General features: G+C 46.6%; 2 protein-coding genes across 2 annotated transcripts in view; one reads left to right on the forward strand and one right to left on the reverse strand.

Moving 5' to 3' along the window:
* LOC139758835 (reticulon-4-interacting protein 1 homolog, mitochondrial-like) overlaps window positions 1-19,896 on the reverse strand; it is a 399,554-nt gene that overhangs the window by 287,142 nt on the left and 92,516 nt on the right. The window lies entirely within an intron of this gene.
* LOC139758833 (uncharacterized) overlaps window positions 1-19,896 on the forward strand; it is a 295,796-nt gene that overhangs the window by 193,957 nt on the left and 81,943 nt on the right. Inside the window, exons 2-4 of the mRNA XM_071680680.1 lie at window positions 13,030-13,167; window positions 13,312-13,511; window positions 18,052-18,909. Of these exons, the coding sequence (XP_071536781.1) occupies window positions 13,053-13,167; window positions 13,312-13,511; window positions 18,052-18,909 (1,173 nt within the window). The 5' untranslated portion in view covers window positions 13,030-13,052. The remainder of the gene's footprint in view (window positions 1-13,029; window positions 13,168-13,311; window positions 13,512-18,051; window positions 18,910-19,896) is intronic.

Genomic DNA, 19,896 nt, shown 5'->3' on the forward strand with positions numbered 1-19,896 from the left:
GTCTGCACATTGTACACTCTATACTTGCCTCCACCTACCCACTTAACCATGTACCCTTCACCCACCCCATCACTGAGATACCTTTGACTATCATTATACAACGAAATTTTGAAGCTAAAACAATGGGAGGAGAGTCAATGGGTGCGTGAGGGACTTACGTCAATGGATGTGTGCGGGTGTTTTCGTTAATGGGTGAGGGATGTATGGGCGAGGGGTTCAGCTTAATGGGTGAATGAAGGATTTAATTCAATGCATGGGTGAGGGCTCTTAAGTTCATGGGTGTATGAGGGATCTATTCTACTGTGTCAGTAATGGGTGGGGTGGGAGGTTTTAAGTTTCTAATGGGTGGGTAAGAAGTGAATGAATGAGTGAGAGAGGAATTCTAATGGTTGTGTGGGAGGATTAACTTAATGGGTGAATAAGAAATATCTAAATTATTAGGTGGATGATGAAGGAAAGGTACGTGGGTGAATGAAGGGTGTAGGTGGAATGCAAATATATGGAGAGAAATATAATTCAAGTGAACACAAAGGAGTACAGATTGGTGTACATGTGCAAGAAAGGTGTAAGATGGTGTACATGTGCAAGAAAGGTGTAAGATGGTGTACATGGTGGTGGGGAAGCACCAGGGAAGGACAGGTAACACGAGAGCTGATGGTCCATGACGAAGTTATCTGCTGGAGGACAGCAGCAGCAGCAGCAGCGTCCTATGGTCATGATCTGTACTGGGCACAGGACAGGAAACCAAGAGGCACCTCCCCATCCACCACTCCCTCCGACTCAACAGCCGGAAGGGGGAGGGGGGGTAATGAGAGTGGGAAGGTACAGCGTGGAGAGAGAGAGAGAGAGAGAGAGAGAGAGAGAGAGAGAGAGAGAGAGAGAGAGAGAGAGAGAGAGAGAGAGAGAGAGAGAGAGAGAAATTTACTGCCATGGAAATTTTATAGGAAAGTGCGACAGGAAAACATTTCCCTTACGTTTGCAAAGGGAGTGGAGGTGAAAGTGGGTGTACATGGGTGAGGGAGGAAGGTTCCATGTAGGGTAAAGTTGGTGAGCATCAGTAAGACTTGTAAGTGTACATGGGGGTGAGAGAGAGAGAGAGAGAGAGAGAGAGAGAGAGAGAGAGAGAGAGAGAGAGAGAGAGAGAGAGAGAGAGAGAGGTGTTCGTTGGTGCTAATGGGTGGTGAGAGGTTCGTTTTGGGATTCATGGGTGGTTAAAGTGGTTTAAATGGCTTGACATGGGGGGGGACAAGTTGCTTTAGCGAGTGTACATGGATGAGTAAGTTCTTAACATGGGTGAGCACGAGTGGGCAAATGGTTAAAACGGGTGTAAATGGGTAGGTAAGTGGTTTATATTAGCGTCCATGAGTAACTAATGGAAGTCGATGTACATGGGTACATAAGTGGTTCATGTGAGTGTACATGAGTGGGTAACACGGTTAAGTGGGTGTCTATGGGTAAGAGGTGGATCTAAGTTAGTGTACGTGGGTGTGTGAGGGTAATCAGGTGGTACATATCATAGCAAAGTGTTGCTTCACTGTATCTGAGCGAATCTACGTGGTTTTAGAGAGTAAGAGATGACAGAGGGCGTGCGTGTGAGGCTGAGGGCTTGCAAATAGACAGGTAACATGTGTAAATAGGAAGGCACTGGATTTAAATAGGCAGAGAATGATGGCATAAGGGAAGTCATTAAGTGGGGTTAAATGGGCTACCAATTGTGCAAATAGGCAGGCAGTGGGTGTAAATAGGACGGCAAGAGGTTTGAATAGACAGGCAATGGATGTAAATGGGTCTCTATAAAATGCAAGCCATGGGTACAAATAGGGAGGCATCAGGCGCATACGGGTGGGGGTGATAAGCAGGCAAAGAGTGGAAATGGGCAGGCACTAAGTTTTGACAGACGGGTAATGGTTTTGAATAGGCAGGTAATGGATGCAAATTGGCAGGTAATAGGCGTCAGCGGAAGGCATTGGGTGTAAACCGTCCGGCAACTGGTTGAATTTGACGAGTGACTTCAATACGCAAGCAATGGGTGGAAACAGATAAGCAGTGGGTGTAAATGCACTGGCAATGGGTGTAAAAAAGGCAGGCTGTGGGTGTAGATGAGCAGGCTAGGTATGTAAAAGGGGAGATAATCGAATCAAATAGATAGGAATGGGTGAAAATGGGGAGATAACAGGTTTGAATAGGCTAGCAAAAGGGTGTAAATGGGGGAGGAGGTAAATGATGCAAATGGGTAGGTAACTGGTTTAAATGGGTAGGCAATGGGTGTAAATTGGAGTGAGTGAGTGGTGGGGGTTTGGTGGAGGCAGGTCAGCCAGCAAGTAATAAACATGATGTGACAAACAGGCAATTACCAGAGTATGTAACGTTGCCAGTGTGGCATATATTTACCCCGAGTGTCTGCGGCCGGGGCGAGAGAGGGGGCAGCCCCCGGAGCCTGCCAGGCAAGTGGTAGGCTATGGGGTAAGGCAGGCAGACTGACTGGCTGGATGGCCGGTATAGTCTACGGGTATAGCCTGCCAGGATGGGAGTAGACTAGGATGCAGGCTGGTTGTGGTGCTGTCTAAAAATGTAGCCTTTAGGGGCAACGCGCAGGCTGGCTGGTAGAGGCTGGTGCAGGCTACGGGTGCAGGCTGTCGGCGTTAAGATAACAAGGTGTGGGGCACGACTGATGGCTGCTAGTGCAGACTGGAGTGTCGCTGTGTCTGCCCACAGAGTGAAGGTATACTGCTCTCTACGTGTGACATAAGCTGTAATATCTGACGCTGTAATATAGGCGCTGTAACGAGCAAGGGCGTAAAGTACACCGTAGGCTGTGAGTACAGAGCAGACCGGGTAGGTACGTTGCTAGGTAGGTAAGGGAAGGTGGGCATGGTGAGGGGGGGGAGGGGTAGAGTTCAGGCAGAGCGGGTTCGGTGCAGACTAGATAGGCATCGCACAGGTCAGAAGCAGGTCGGGTGATCAGGTTGCAGCCTGAGAACAGTCAGGATGGGCAGGATGTAGGTTAGATATGCACGGTGCAGGCTGGGTGGGCAGGGTGCAGGTTGTATGTAGGGTGGGCAGTGTACTTAGGTTGACTGGACAGGGTGGTGCAAGCTAAGTGGGCATGGAGCAGGCTGGGTGGGCAGGGTGCAGGGCGTGTGGGCATGGAGCAGGCAGTGTGCAGGGCAGGTGGGCATGGAGCAGGCCAAGTGGGCAGTGTGCAGGCCGGATGGGCAAGGTTCAAGCAGGGAGCAGGCCAGGCGCCCAGAGACCAAGCCAGGAGGGCACGGTGCAGGCCAGCAGGTGCCCAGGGAGGAAGCAGGCCGAGCGGTTGGATGAGCAGAAGGGCAGGCGGGGGCCATCCATCAATGGTCGGGCTGGCCCTGGTGTTAGTAATGGAGCGGAGCTGGTGGTTGGTATTGCACGTGCGGGCGGGCGGGCGGCCCGCCCGAGCGTATCGCTCAGCCTTGGACGATACATTATGAAGGAGCGGGTGGTGGTGGTGGTGGTGGTGGCGGCGTCCAGGGCAGTACGGTGCATCCACTTGTGGCTCTGCCAGCCCGGTATCGATCCATAGCGCAATGTTTCGTTCAGGTGGGCGGCGGGAGGCAGGTGGCGGGCGAACGTTACGCTCTGCAACGGTCGATCGCCCGCCGCCCGCCCGCACCTGATAATCAGCCGAGCAGCGCTGATAGCGGCTGCTGATGGTGGCTTTTAGCGTGGCGGCTGTTGATCCGCGGGGCTGTCGCCGCGCCCCCCAGCCGCGCCCCGCCCCGCCCCATCGTACACCTGCACGCACTTTCTCGCCCCGCCTCGCCTCGACCCACCCCGCCCCGCCCCGCGCCTTACCTCGTTACCTGTGACTGGCCCCACGCCTCGCCACCACCTTCCAAGACCACCACGTGATGACTATTTACCTTCCACCTACATCCACTTAGCTCACACGCACCTACGCTTACACCTATACCGTCGATCCCTGCACCATTCCTACACTATGGTACACCCCGACCTATGTAGGGGCTGCACCCATTCCTCCCCGCTCTATGTACCGGCTACACCCTACCCGCCCCACCCTGACCAGTTACACACCACCCTCGCTGCCCTGTATACCGGCTGCACCTAAACCTCCCGGTCTGTGTACCAGCGACATCCCTCCCTCCTTTCCCTGCGATCCAGCTCCCCCAAACCCCCGCCCCTGTGTAGGATCTACACCTAGCGGGGCGAAGCACGAAGCTCTCTGACAGAACATACAAGTGGCACAATAGGCATTGCCCACCTGTAGCCTCTCCCTCCACACACACACACACACACACACACACACACACACACACACACACACCTCACCTATAAATTCCTCACGCACACACAACGCCTCCCCCTCCTTACACACCCCCACCCCCACGCATTCTATTGCATCCAGCCAACACTGTTGACACGGCTAATGCTCGCATACACACATTCATACATACGTATGAATACTGTATATATATATATATATATATATATATATATATATATATATATATATATATATATATATATATATATATATATATATATATCACAAACACAGACACTATGGCAATCACACAAGCACAAATACATATATACACAATCTCCTCTCTCTCTCTCTCTCTCTCTCTCTCTCTCTCTCTCTCTCTCTCTCTCTCTCTCTCTCTCTCTCTCTCTCTCTCGTACAACAACATCATCATAATCCAGTGTGCGACATGAAGGCACCATCCATCGGTCGCCAGGCAGCACAACACTACAGGTCACACGACAGCTAACCCGGGCCACGTGTCACACACTCATCCCCCGACAGTGTCACCTCGTCACTCACTCGCCCGCCTCCTCCACCCTCCTCCTCCTCCTCGGGGTCTATGCGTCATCCTCCCCTGGCGGCCTTGTGTCGTGTAGTCACCCCTGAGATACGTGTCGCCCGTTCACTCTCCCCTGGCCTTATGTTGTCGCCCCATTATGTGCCGCCAATTATTACCAACCCTCCCATGGCCTTAGTGTTATGAGGTCGCTCGCCTTTGGTAACAAAATCAGTCATGTTCTTTTGAGCAACATGTCACGATGCCAGCCTCCCCTCAGACCATCTCTCTCTCTCTCTCTCTCTCTCTCTCTCTCTCTCTCTCTCTCTCTCTCTCTCTCTCTCTCTCTCTCTCTCTCCTACATCAGCTGTACGTCCTCCATAGTACCTCTTCCGTGGTCGTGTGTGTGTGTGTGTGTGTGTGTGTGTGTGTGTGTGTATGTTGCAAACCCCCACCTCCTCCGAAGGCTATGCATGGCAACTCATTTGAAGGCTTCATATCATCCAGCCTTTGAAGGCTGTGTGTAATACCTCAGTCACCACCACCTTTGGAGGCTATGCGTCATCCAGCCACCCTTCCCCCTTCAAGGGCTAATCCACCACATCTGCTGGAGTACGTGTCTCCCACGATCACTTTCGTTGGAGCATAGGTACCACAGCGTCCATCTTTGGAGCTCTTGTGTGTTACTAGGTCATCTCTTTTCGTCTGTCACCATGTGAATCACGTATTTGCAATACCGTATTTTGAAATCACGTATTTGTACAGTATTGGGTGGGGAGACGGGGTGTGTGTATGTGAGGGAGTTCCACGCTCGTGTGGGGGTGTAAACCAATCTCTTCATCTTCCCTTATCATACTTTTTCAATCTATTGTGTCCGGTTCATTTTCACAGTTCCGTCATATGGTTCAGGTCCAACATCCACCACACTGACCCCCTTAAAAAAAACGTCTCTTTCTAAATTCTTTTCTTTTTTTTTGCTCTCTCTCTCTCTCTCTCTCTCTCTCTCTCTCTCTCTCTCTCTCTCTCTCTCTCTCTCTCTCTCTCTCTCATCCATCTATGTTTAAGAATTTAAAAGGGCTTGATCAGGTCACACCCCTTCACTCTTCTCTCGTCCATAGGTAGACGAGTATGATTCTTCTATTATGACTCAGCTCTCTTAGTCCTGGTCCCATTTTTGCTGCTCTGTGTGAGATATGCCTGAGAGGCATATCTTAATGTTGTCCATATGTCGGATAATGAACACTATGCTGAATATTACCTTACCCATACACTTGACAGCTATTCTACCAGTGGCCAGCAGACGTTCTGCCCCCTTTATCATTCTCCTAATGTGGGAACCGTGTCCCATCGTCATTATAACTACTTGGGACTGAATTCCGTCGACCGTGTCTAACCCAACTTTGGAGATTGTCATGATCCCCTTGTAAGCCGATGCAGTCCTCCTTGCTTCTCATTTTCCCTCGTGGCCTGTGCGTACGTCTGCGAACTTATTCAGGTAGGAATCCCACAACCTTGTGGCAAGACCTTCACACAGATCAGGAACAGTCATGGTTCTCGAACAGGGCCCTGCGGAATAGAACCCTGAAGAACACAACCCTGTAGAACAGAACCCTATAAAACACAGCCCTGCAGAACACAACCCTGTAGAACAGAACCCTATAGAACACAACCCTGCAGAATACAACGCTGCAGAACACAACCCTGTAGAACAGAACCCTATAGAACACAACCCTGCAGAACACAACCCTGCAGAACACAACCCTGCAGAACAGAACCCTATAGAACACAACCCTGCAGAACACAACCCTGTAGAACAGAACCCTATAGAACACAGCCCTGCAGAACACAACCCTGCAGAACAGAACCCTATAGAACACAACCCTGCAGAACAGAACTGTGTAGAACAGAACCCTATAGAACACAACCCTGCAGAACACAACCCTGCAGAACACAACCCTGCAGAACACAACCCTGCAGAACACAACCCTGCAGAACACAACCCTGCAGAACACAACCCTGCAGAACACAACCCTGCAGAACACAACCCTGCAGAACAGAACTCTGTAGAACATAACCCTATAGAACACAACCCTGCAGAACACAACCCTGCAGAACAACCCTGCAGAACAGAACTCTGTAGAACAGAACCCTATAGAACAAAACCCTGCAGAACACAACCCTGCAGAACACAACCTTGCAGAACACAACCCCGCAGAACACAACCCTGCAGAACAGAACCCTATAGAACACAACCCTGCAGAACAGAACTGTGTAGAACAGAACCCTATAGAACACAACCCTGCAGAACACAACCCTTCAAAACATAGCCCTCAACGACAATACACTGCGGCACTCCGTTGTGTGTGTGTGTGTGTGTGTGTGTGTGTGTGTGTGTGTGTGTGTGTGTGTGTGTGTGTGTGTGTGATCCGTTATAAGACGTCAGCAATGGGCTAAGCGTCACTCCATCACCCACATACAGTACAAGGAGTACATTATACAGGACCACTTCATCACCCCCCTTCCTCCCTATACCCTCCTGTATGTGTACGCCTACACAGATACACCCAGAATGCCTACACACATACATATACATCAAGAGGCCAGCTATTCTCTCTCTCTCTCTCTCTCTCTCTCTCTCTCTCTCTCTCTCTCTCTCTCTCTCTCTCTCTCTCTCTCTCTCTCCCTCCGTGCCTGACCCACTGCTGGGAGGAGCTGGGAAGGAAGACCTGGGAAATTTTGGCGAAAGGCTATGCAGATGGTACAGGGAGGGAGGAGGCTTGGGTAGGAGGAGGAGGAAGGAAGGAAGGAAGGGGAGAGAGGGGTGATCCAGGGCGAGGACAAACCCCCAGTCCGTCCCCCCATCCCCCCTCTGGAGCCTGTGTAACCCCCTACCCCCTGTGAGGGGAAATAATGGCGGGAAATTCAGGCCTTCATTTGCAAGTAAAATGGGCTGGCGGGAACTCATCCAGAAACCAGGTTGGGAAGTTGGCTAATCTAGATAGCAAGAAGGTAAGTATGTGTTCCATGTGTTTATTGCCACGACAACAGTCCAGGCAGGAGCAGGCAGGAGCAGGCACCGGGCACCCACCCACCTGCAATACGAAGTGCTCCTGGAAATTTCAACGGGACGGGGGGGAAAAGTCTGGGAGTGCCGGCCCCGCGCTGTTCATCCCGCCACACACGCTTTTTACCCCCCCAGCCGCTTGCCGTTTCCCGCCGCATCCCGACCATTACCACTGGCTCTGGCTTCGGCTTCCACCATAACCCACCCCCACTATCTACCCCTATCACTCCCAACCCCCATAAACACTTATTAATTCATCCATGTACTCAAGCAGGTTATAACAGACAGATAAACGTACAATATATCTTTTATCTCGTGTTCAACAGATATAATGTTTTCCTTTTTCATATTTTCAAAATTTAACAGTTAGCCAGACAGAATGTAAGGCAGAACACGTCTGTGTCTCCAGGCCGTGTTGTGTACACTGTCCTCACCACCATCACCAATGAAGTATTATGATAAGCAACACCAGAAGCCACACGCATGTGCAGTGAAGGTTGATAAAACATGTGAGCGTTGCTATGTGTCACGCTGGGCCGACACACACACACTGGGCCATAGCAGGAAGTCTGAGCTATGATACTCACGCTGGACCATAACAGCCACGCTGGACCCTAATACTACAGACACGCTGGAGAATAACAGTCACGCTGGACCGTAATAGTTACGTTGGACCATAACAGCATCGCTGAACCATAAGTCACGCTGGACCGTAAGTCACGCTGGACCATAACAGTCACGCTGGACCATAACAGTCACGCTGGATCAGTAACAGTCACGCTGGACCATAATAGTCTCGCTGGATCATAACAGTCACGCTGGGCCATAATAGTCACGCTGGACCATTATAGTCACGCCGGACCATAACAGTCACGCTGGACCATAACAGTCACGCTGGACCAAACAGTCAAGCTCGAACGTAACAGTCACGCTGAACCGTAAGTTATGCTGGACCATGTAAGACTGGATCATATATATAAAAGCTTTTTCGTCTAGATATATACAAAGTATTTGCGTGACAGCATGGGTGGAGGGTACATGGCTAAAAGGGTAGGTAGGTGGAGGCAAGGATAGGGCAGGACAGTGGGTACAACACAGAAGGGTGTGACAGGTGGGGTCCAGAGGGGTCCTCCTCCCGTCGGAGGAAGGGAGGAGGGAATCTCCAGGGTACATCAGATACATGACCAGGGTGTCAGGGAGTCGCAAACGTGAGGTGGCGTGAGATGCAGCCCATACTCCTCCTCCCCCTCCCTCACTGACTACACATCCCGCCAACCCCACCATACCAGCCTCACCGCTAACGGGTCCGTCCCACCTGACTCAGTGTGTGTGTGTGTGTGTTGTGTGTGTGTGTGTGTGTGTGTGTGTTGTGTGTGTGTGTGTCATAATTCTGTTGCTCAGTGCATGGTGTCATAATCTGTCACTCAGTGCATGGTGTCATAATTCTGTCTCTCATTACATGGTGTCATAATTCTGTTGCTCAGTGCATGGTGTCATAATCTGTCACTCAGTGCATGGTGTCATAATTCTGTTACTCAGTGCGTGGTGTCATAATCCTGTTACTCATCACATGGTGTCATGATCCTGTCACTCAGTGCATGGTGTCATAATTCTGTTGCTCAGTGCATGGTGTCATAATCTGTCACTCAGTGCATGGAGTCATAATTCTGTTACTCAGTGCATGGTGTCATATTCTGTTACTCAGTGCATGGTGTCATAATCCTGTTACTCATCACATGGTGTCATGATCCTGTCACTCAGTGCATGGTGTCATAATCTGTTACTCAGTGCATGGAGTCATAATTCTGTTACTCAGTGCATGGTGTCATAATCTGTCACTCAGTGCATGGTGTCATAATCTGTTACTTAGTGCATGGTGGCATATTCCTGTCACTCAGTGCATGGTGTCATAATCCTGTTACTCATCACATGGTGTCATAATTCTGTTACTCAGTGCATTATGTCATAATTCTGTTACTCAGTGCATGGTGTCATAATTCTGTTGCTCAGTGCATGGTGTCATAATTCTGTTACTTAGTGCATGGTGTCATAATCCTGTTACTTAGTGCATGGTGTCATAATTCTGTTACTCAGTGCATGGTGTCATAATCCTGTTACTCATCACATGGTGTCATGATCCTGTCACTCAGTGCATGGTGTCATAATTCTGTCTCTCATTACATGGTGTCATAATCCTGTTACTCATCACATGGTGTCATAATCCTGTCACTTAGTGCATGGTGTCATATCCTGTCACTCAGTGCATGGTGTCATAATCCTGTTACTCATCACATGGTGTCATAATCCTGTCACTCAGTGCATGGTTGTCATAATCCTGTTACTCATCACATGGTGTCATAATCTGTCACTCAGTGCATGTGTCATAATCCTGTTACTCAGTGCATGGTGTCATAATTCTGTCTCTCATTACATGGTGTCATAATCCTGTCACTCAGTGCATGGTGTCATAATCCTGTTACTCAGTGCATGGTGTCATAATTCTGTCTCTCATTACATGGTGTCATAATCCTGTTACTCAGTGCATGGTGTCATAATCCTGTCTCTCAATGCATGGTGTCATAATCCTGTTACTCATCACATGGTGTCATAATCCTGTTACTCATTACATGGTGTCATAATCCTGTTACTCATCACATGGTGTCATGATCCTGTCACTCAGTGCATGGTGTCATAATCCTGTCACTCAGTGCATGGTGTCATAATCCTGTTACTCATCACATGGTGTCATAATTCTGTTACTCATCACATGGTGTCATAATCCTGTTACTCATCACATGGTGTCATAATCCTGTTACTCATCACATGGTGTCATAATCCTGTCACTCAGTGCGAGGTGTCATAATTCTGTCTCTCATTACATGGTGTCATTATCCTGTTACTCAGTGCATGGTGTCATGATCCTGTCGCTCAATGCATGGTCTCATAATCCTGTCACTCAGTGCATGGTGTCATAATTCTGTCTTATTACATGGTGTCATAATTCTGTTACTCAGTGCATGGTGTCATAATCCTGTTACTTAGTGCATGGTGTCATAATTCTGTTACTCAGTGCATGGTGTCATAATCCTGTTACTTAGTGCATGGTGTCATAATTCTGTTCCTCAGTGCATGGTGTCATAATCCTGTCATTCAGTGCATGGTGTCATAATCCTGTTACTCAGTGCATGTTGTCATAATCCTGTCACTCAGTGCATGGTGTCATAATCCTGTCACTCAGTGCATGGTATCATAATTCTGTTACTCAGTGCATGGTGTCATAATCCTGTTACTTAGTGCATGGTGTCATAATCCTGTCACTTAGTGCATGTTGTCATAATTCTGTTACTCAGTGCATGGTGTCATAATCCTGTCACTCAGTGCATGGTGTCATAATTCTGTTACTCAGTGCATGGTGTCATAATCCTGTCACTCAGTGCATGGTGTCATAATCCTGTTACTTAGTGCATGGTGTCATAATTCTGTTACTCAGTGCATGGAGTCATAATTCTGTTACTCAGTGCGTGGTGTCATAATCCTGTCACTCAGTGCATGGTATCATAATTCTGTTACTCAGTGCATGGTGTCATAATCCTGTTACTTAGTGCATGGTGTCATAATCCTGTCACTTAGTGCATGGTGTCATAATTCTGTTACTCAGTGCATGGTGTCATAATTCTGTTCCTCGGGGCATGGTGTCAGAATCCTGTTACTCAGTGCATGGTGTCATAATCCTGTTACTCAGTGCATGGTGTCATAACCCCGTCACTCAGTGCATGGTGTCATAATTCTGTCTCTCATTATATAGTGTCATATTTCTGTTTCTCATTGCATGATATCATTTTCCTGTCTTTTATTACATCGTTTTATTTCCCTGTCTCATAATTACTGGTGTCATATTCCTGTCTCTCATTACTAAGCGTTACATCCCCGTCTCTTACACATTTCTGTCTTTCTTTTGTCTCTCATAACACGTTGTCACATTCCCGTCTCTCATGACATGTTATCCTATCTCCGTCTCCCATGACAAGTTGTCATATTTTCGTCTCTCATGACACGTTGTCACATTCCCGTCTCTCATGACCGGTCTCATATTTCTATCTCTCTGTACAATGTGTCATTCGTAATCTGGTGTGTAATCCTACTCACTCTCACCACTCAGGAAATCGTCGAAGATGATCACGAACCTTCATCTTCACTCCTCTTCATTCACTTCATTCACAAGTTAGGGGGAATACAGCGCCTCTTCCTTCATTCGTACATCCAGCGTGGGTATTTATAGGAACTTTTACGCTGCCTCTGACCTTGGGAACAATTGAATTAGTGTGTGTGTGTGTGTGTGTGTGAGAGAGAGAGAGAGAGAGAGAGAGAGAGAGAGAGAGAGAGAGAGAGAGAGAGAGAGAGACAGCATTGTTACAATGGTCAGCTACGCGCTGCGTATCTCCTCTTAACTGTCAAAATACCGCCTGACATTATTAACGAAGCGGCTCGGCATCAAACCTCAACAGAGTAAACGAACGATAAACAAGGGGAAAAAAAGAGAAAGCGGGAAAAGGGTTAAGCAAGAGATACTATAACAACGAAGATTTGAAGATTATAAGAATGGAAGACGAGAACCACACACGGACAAACAACGGTTAATTGGCACGGCATTTAATGTCAAATTCTTAGTCTGCGTTTAAAGTATGGAATCGACCATGTCATGCCAAAAATACTTTGAGGCGAATGATATAACATCAACTCGGAAATGAAGACTTGATTCGTCCATCAAATCTTATATAACTTCGTCGTAGTTTTGTAGGCATATCCAAAGTGCAGCTGTATGGATCACTGTCGTAATTGATTAATGTTTAGTAACATTCAGCCTCATGAATGTGTGCCAACTGTATGTCACTTTCTTGTTTGAGTGGAAAGACATTGTCTAGGTGTCACGTATCAGTGTGAGTGCCATTTGGTATCTTTCAAAATGTCACTTTCCTCATTATTAATCTAATATTCTTAAATAATGACGCGAATGATGAATGTTGTAGCCAGTGGCAGATTACGTGACAAATACAATTATAATGTTGAGGTTAGCAATTTTCTTTTTAGTCTATCTTTGGATAGTTACCCCTTCAACTTCTCCATTTTCAGTGACGCCACTCTGGTATCATTCGTTTTCTCTTTCAGGATCCAGAGGGACACGATAGAATATGCTTCAAGAAGGTAGCCGTTGTGGAGGACTTCTTCGACATCATTTACAACCTCCATGTCTGCAAGGATGGGAAAGAACAGAAGCACATGGGGCAAAAGAGGACGTACCGAGCCGTAAGTTACAAACAGAACCTTCACATTTTCCCTCTAATAACTTGTTTTCCTATCGTACAAGAGTGATATGATTTCATGACAAAGTATTGAATTTTGTCGCCATGATGTACTCACTGATGGTGTGCGGGTTCGATACATCGGCAGGTATCGGAGCGGTACGCCTTCGTGCCGCGAGAGGCGGTCACCAAGTTCTTGGTGCTGTGCACGGAGTGCCCGCGGCGGTCGGTGGGCGTACACGTGGGCCTGGGAGTGCCCCTGGGCGTGGCCAACCTGCCCGTGCCCCCGCCCAACATGCCCGTCCCCACACTCCCGCCACCGCCGCCCCCACCTCCTCCACCAATCAGGTAACTGGTGTTTTTTTTTTTACACTTCACGTCCTATAGAATCTATGAAATATCTGATATATGCAATCGATAGATCAAATCTCTCTCTCTCTCTCTCTCTCTCTCTCTCTCTCTCTCTCTCTCTCTCTCTCTCTCTCTCTCTCTCTCTCTCTCTCTTTATATATATATATATATATATATATATATATATATATATATATATATATATATATATATATATATATTCATGTATTTATTTATTATGCATAATTGCTGTTTCCTGCGTCAGCGAGGTAGCGCCAGGAAACAGACGAAGAATGGCCCATCCACTCATAAACACGTATATGTACATCAACGTCCATTACGTACATATACATATCAACATATACATACATACACATACACAGACATTTACACACATACACATGGACATATTCATACTTGCTTGGCCTTATCCATTCCTGTCGCTACCCCGCCCCACAAGAAACAGCATCGCTACCCCCTTAATGAAGAGGGATATGTAATATATGTAATGTATGTAATATATGTGATATATCAGAAAATAGGAAAAATAATTCACCCAGCATCAAACACTCAGCTCTCAGACAAGGTTGCAAATACAGCTCAGATAGCACGGGAAAGTTACAGAGATGGCGCCCCACGAGTGCACAGCTCCCTCCCCGTACTGTTGAAATGAGTGATTACACACACACACACACACACACACACACATGCACGCACGCACGCACACACATGCACGCACGCACGCACGCACGCACGCACGCACGCACGCACGCACGCACGCACGCACACACACACACACACACACACACACACACACACACACACACACATGTACGCACTCACGCACGCACGCACGTACGCACGCACGCACGCACACACGCACAGACACACACACTCACACAGTGGGAAAGCAAGATGGATGGTTTCTATGAGGGGTCCCCAGCCACAGTCCCGCACCAGAACCCTACGACGCAGGGACCTGTTACACGCAGCGTGTGTGCTGATGGTCCGATGGGATTCGAACCCGCGACCTTGAACCTGACCTTTCGCAGTGGCTGAGAGCACCTGGTCTTCGGCTAGGAAGAAGAGGAGGGGTTAGGGGGGTAATGCCAGAGGTTTGGAGTCATGGGATGACACTGTCACATCAAGAGCTGGCTGTCATCTTTATGACCGGTTACCTGGTCTTGTCTAGGATTAATGACCGTGGGTCAATATATCATGCCAGAGGTCACAGAGTGATGTCAGAGGTCACAGTGGTATATCATGGGTCAATATATCATGCCAGAGGTCACAGAGTGATGTCAGAGGTCACAGTGGTATATCATGGGTCAATGTCGTCGTGCCAGAGGTCACAGAGTGATGTCAGGGGTCACAGTGGTATATCATGGGTCAGTGTCTTGCCAGAGGTCACAGAGTGATGTCAGGGGTCACAGTGGTATATCATGGGTCAATGTCGTCGTGCCAGAGGTCACAGAGTGATGTCAGGGGTCACAGTGGTATATCATGGGTCAGTGTCTTGCCAGAGGTCACAGAGTGATATCAGGGGTCACAGTGGTATATCATGGGTCAGTGTCGTCGTGCCAGAGGTCAGAGCTCTGTCAAAGTCCAGTGTCATGTCATGTCACGGTGTCTCAATACCAGTGGCAGGAGGTTAGTATCATGTCAAGGGCCTGAGCCCATTGAATAATACTACCCCGTGAAGCCCAAGTGTTATCCAAAGTAAAGCATTTCAACTTTGAGGTCAGCTGTCTGGAGACATGACATCGCCAGTCCACCACCACCACCGCGACGAGGTGAGTGAGAGACGACAGCACGACGGCGAGGACATTAAGCGACATTAAACGCAAGTCGGGACAATGAACTCGTTCGTTTAGCACCCAAAACACCACCACCAAATCAACGACATGAAATCAACGAACAGAACACGGAAGTAATAATTAAAACAAAAAAAAAAACTTTCCTTGTTAATCACGAACCATACAAAAAGTTTCATCTAGTCATTTATGAAAAAAAGAAAAAAAATTAATAATGAATAAAATCCTTTACTCGCTGCGTCGGTGGCGAGCGCCCAAGGGCAGTTGCCAACGCGTCCTTCGAGCCTCGAAGGGGGGGGGGGTATTTTATTCCTATCTGATTAATTAGCAACTTTCATTCATGCCTCAGCGTGGAAAAGAAAAGCACCTCATTTTATGCCAGTTAATGAGACATCGTATAACAGAAATATGATGACATCTGCACGTCACTGTACAACACTCTGCTGAGTGTTGCCATTATCGAGAGCAAAATATATATATATATATATATATATATATATATATATATATATATATATATATATATATATATATATATATATATATTCGCTCTCCCATACTCACTATTGCCATTCCCATGAGCAATATTTTTTTTTTTATAAAAAAAAGCTTCCTTTATGGGAGACTCACGTATATCTTACATACACAATTGATTGCTCATAATTTTTTTGTATTTCTTTTACGTTCTCTACACAAGAAAATTGCTTAATAGCCCTAAAGGATGGCTTAATAAAGCACGAAGAATAATTAGGGGGAAAAGAGGGCTTTATATGCACGAAAAATATCATTTAAAAAAATATATATATATGTTGACGTATCATATAAAAAGTAAAAAAGTAAAATAAACTAAATCTGTTTTATAAGCAGATGAGGTAATAAGAAAGACACACCAACCTCAAAATGAATGAGATGATAAAATACAAAGCTTTATAAGTAGACGAAGTATCATTACAAACAACTTTATAAGTGGACGAAATATCATTACAAACAACTTTATAAGTGGACGAAATATCATTACAAACAACTTTATAAGTAGACGAAATATCATTACAAACAACTTTATAAGTAGACGAAGTATCATTACAAACAACTTTATAAGTAGACGAAGTATCATTACAAACAACTTTATAAGTGGACGAAATATCATTACAAACAACTTTATAAGCAGACTAAGTATCATTACAAACAACTTTATAAGTGGACGAAATATTACAAACAACTTTATAAGTAGACGGAATATCATTACAAACAACTTTATAAGTAGACGAAGTATCATTACAAACAACTTTATAAGTAGACGAAGTATCATTACAAACAACCTTATAAGTAGACGAAGTATCATTACAAACAACTTTATAAGTAGACGAAGTATCATTACAAACAACTTTATAAGTAGACGAAGTATCATTACAAACAACTTTTTAAGCAGACGGAATATCATTACAAACAAGTTTATAAGTAAACGAAATATCATTACAAACAACTTTTTAAGCAGACGAAGTATTATTACAAACAACTTTATAAGTAGACGAAATATCATTACAAACAACTTTATAAGTAGACGAAATATCATTACAAACGACTTTTTAAGCAGACGAAGTATTATTACAAACAACTTTATAAGTAGACGAAATATCATTACAAGCAACTTTTTAAGCAGACGAAGTATTATTACAAACAACTTTTCAAGCATACGACGTATCATTGCAAACAACTTTATAAGTTGACGAAATATTACTATAAAAACTTTACAAATAGAAATATTATCAAAATCAACAACACAGGAAGACGAAACATTATCAAAAACACAGTTTTACTGGCAGACGTACTTAAAGAAAAGAAGGTTTAATAAGTAAACATAAAATTACTAGAAGTCGATAAAGATTGACAAAGAAAATTATCGAAGAAAGAAAAATAAGAATCATGGGAAAAGAATCTATATGTTTACAGTTAGACAAAGTATTACTATAAAACTATAGCTTACAGAGCCAGACGAAGTATTTAAGTACACAGTTTTACAGTCATAGGAAGTAGTGTAGACAGAAATTTACGTGGAGCAGATCGAATTGAAAATAAAGTGTTATAGAAATATATTGTACGGGCTGAGGGAGTATTATCATCCAAGGTGTACAAAACACTGTATTACTACCCTATCACAGGAGCCATACCCAGCAGTGAGGTATGCCTTCTCCTCCTCCTCCTCCTCCTCCTGGTCCGGGGCACCGGCATTTATCCCAGGGTTGTACAGAGGCGATAAGCTCGCCTGGCTAGGTGCTCAGCCAGCAAGGCCATGTGATCAATCAGCCCACCAGGCTAGGTGGTCAGCCAGCCTGGCTAGGTGCATAGCCACTCAGGCTAGGTGCTCAGCCAGCCAAACTAGGTGCTCAGCCAGCCAGACTAGGTGCTCAGTCCATCAGATTTGATGCTCAGCGTGCCAGGCTAGGTTTACAGGGGGGGAAAGGGAAGAAGGGCTCAGTTTCATAGGGGTAGTGGTCCTCACATGTCACTCCCCACCATCCTCAGGTGGAGAGAGAGAGAGAGAGAGAGAGAGAGAGAGAGAGAGAGAGAGAGAGAGAGAGAGAGAGAGAGAGGAGAGGGAGGGAGAGGAGAAACACTATCCTTACTACAGTAGAACACCGCCATTCATTCACACATCTTGGCCTCCACTTGAATCCACCACTAACGTGTTTATTTTCCTTTCCTTCCACCCCCGACCCACACAGCCGGCACCTGGAGGAGCCACCACAACCGCCACCACCCCAGGAGGAACCCTGCTACGCCTCCCCCGTCCACCTCCACCACCACCACCATCACCAGCAGCACCTCCAACAACAACAACATCACCAGCATCAGCCGCCCTCACTCCCCAACAACAACAACAACAGCAGCAGCTTCAGCACCACCACCATCACCAACAACAACAACAACAACAACCTCCACCACCACCACCACCACACCTTCAACATCAACAACAACAACAACAACAACAGCAGCAGCTGCAACAACATCTACAACAACAGCAGCAGCAGCAGCAGCACCAAGAATTCCGAGAACAGCAACAACAACAACAACACGAGCAACAAAAGCACCACCAACAACAACAACAACAAGAACAACAAAAGCAGCAGCAGCAGCAGTACCAAGAGCAACACAAACTCCAACAAGAACACCACCAGAAGCACCAAGAACAGGAACCTTCAAGCCACAAAGAACACGTGGAACAGACGCAGAAGCCAAAAGAACAGCAGCACCAACGGAAGGAAGGGGAGAGGGAGCAGCAGCAGGTGAAGGAGAAGAAGAAGAAGAAGGAGGTGGTAGTGGTGGTGGAGGAGGAGAAAGTGGTGGTGGAGGAGGAAGAGGAGGAGGGGAAAAGGGAAAGGAAGGAAGAACAGGAGGCGGAGAAGGAGGAGGAGGAGGAGGAAGCGGAGGAGGTTAGTCAGTTCGACAAGCGGGTGAGCGCCGTGAGCCACGAGGTAGACTACAGGCTTCCCTTCACCAGCATCTACCTCAAGCACTGCGCCAACAACAACAACAACAACAACAGCATCCATCACAACAACAACAACAACATCATGTGGAAGGTAAGTCCAGCCAACGTTATCACTCAAATATATTGTCCTCACAGTTGTTACAACGTCTCCAAATCGGGATTAGGTTAGGTCTCTAGCTAATCCTGAGCCTCCGTTCGTGTGTGTGTGTGTGTGTGTGTGTGTGTGTGTGTGTGTGTGTGTGTGTGTATGATTATTATTTGTGTGTTACGGAGAGACAGCTGTACACTCGTGCTGCCACGTCTCGTAACACTATATATGCACCATGTCTTTACCCAACCACATACGCGCCTAAGTGAGGTATCCATGTATCGACCAACCCCGAAGGGAAGGATGAACAACTGGGGTAGATGCGGGCCGACTGACGCTCTCACCGAAGCTTCGAACCCGGGCGAGCCCAGTGCGTGAAACATGGTCAGCGAAGCTAGTAGCCACTACACCACGGAAGCACGGAAAGACGTGGAACGCCTCACAATTTTATGTGTATTGGAGAGAGAGAGAGAGAGAGAGAGAGAGAGAGAGAGAGAGAGAGAGAGCGTGTATACAGGGGACACTCTCCTAAGTGGGTTGAGTCTATGTTTGTTCGACCGCTCGTTGTATGCTCGCTGGTTGTGTTGCGTCCTCCCCCAAGTTCGTTAGTAGGTTCGTTATCTACGATTTTCAAACTATTGACTCCTGCAGAGTCACCGTTATTAGTTCGTACGTCATTATCGGTCGGTGGCACTGTGTCCTCTTTAGCTTTCCCATGACGATAAGAGTCTGTGTACATAATACGTACGGTTCGCTGTATTTACGGTTAATCTGAATGCCACTCGTAATTCAGGATATTGACAGATGATGATCAGCAACGAAACTGAAAGACGACAATTTGAAAAAAAAAAAAAACTGCCCAGAATGAATGGCTAAGTTCGTTTTCAGCTTTGAAATCTTTAGTAATTTCACACAGACTAAACATTTGCCGTATTTACGCGCTCCTCTTTTTCTGCGTTTTCTTTTTTTTTTTCTTACTTCGTTTTCGAC

The sequence above is a fragment of the Panulirus ornatus genome, chromosome 31 (genome assembly GCF_036320965.1).
Source record: "Panulirus ornatus isolate Po-2019 chromosome 31, ASM3632096v1, whole genome shotgun sequence".
NCBI lineage: Eukaryota > Metazoa > Arthropoda > Malacostraca > Decapoda > Palinuridae > Panulirus > Panulirus ornatus.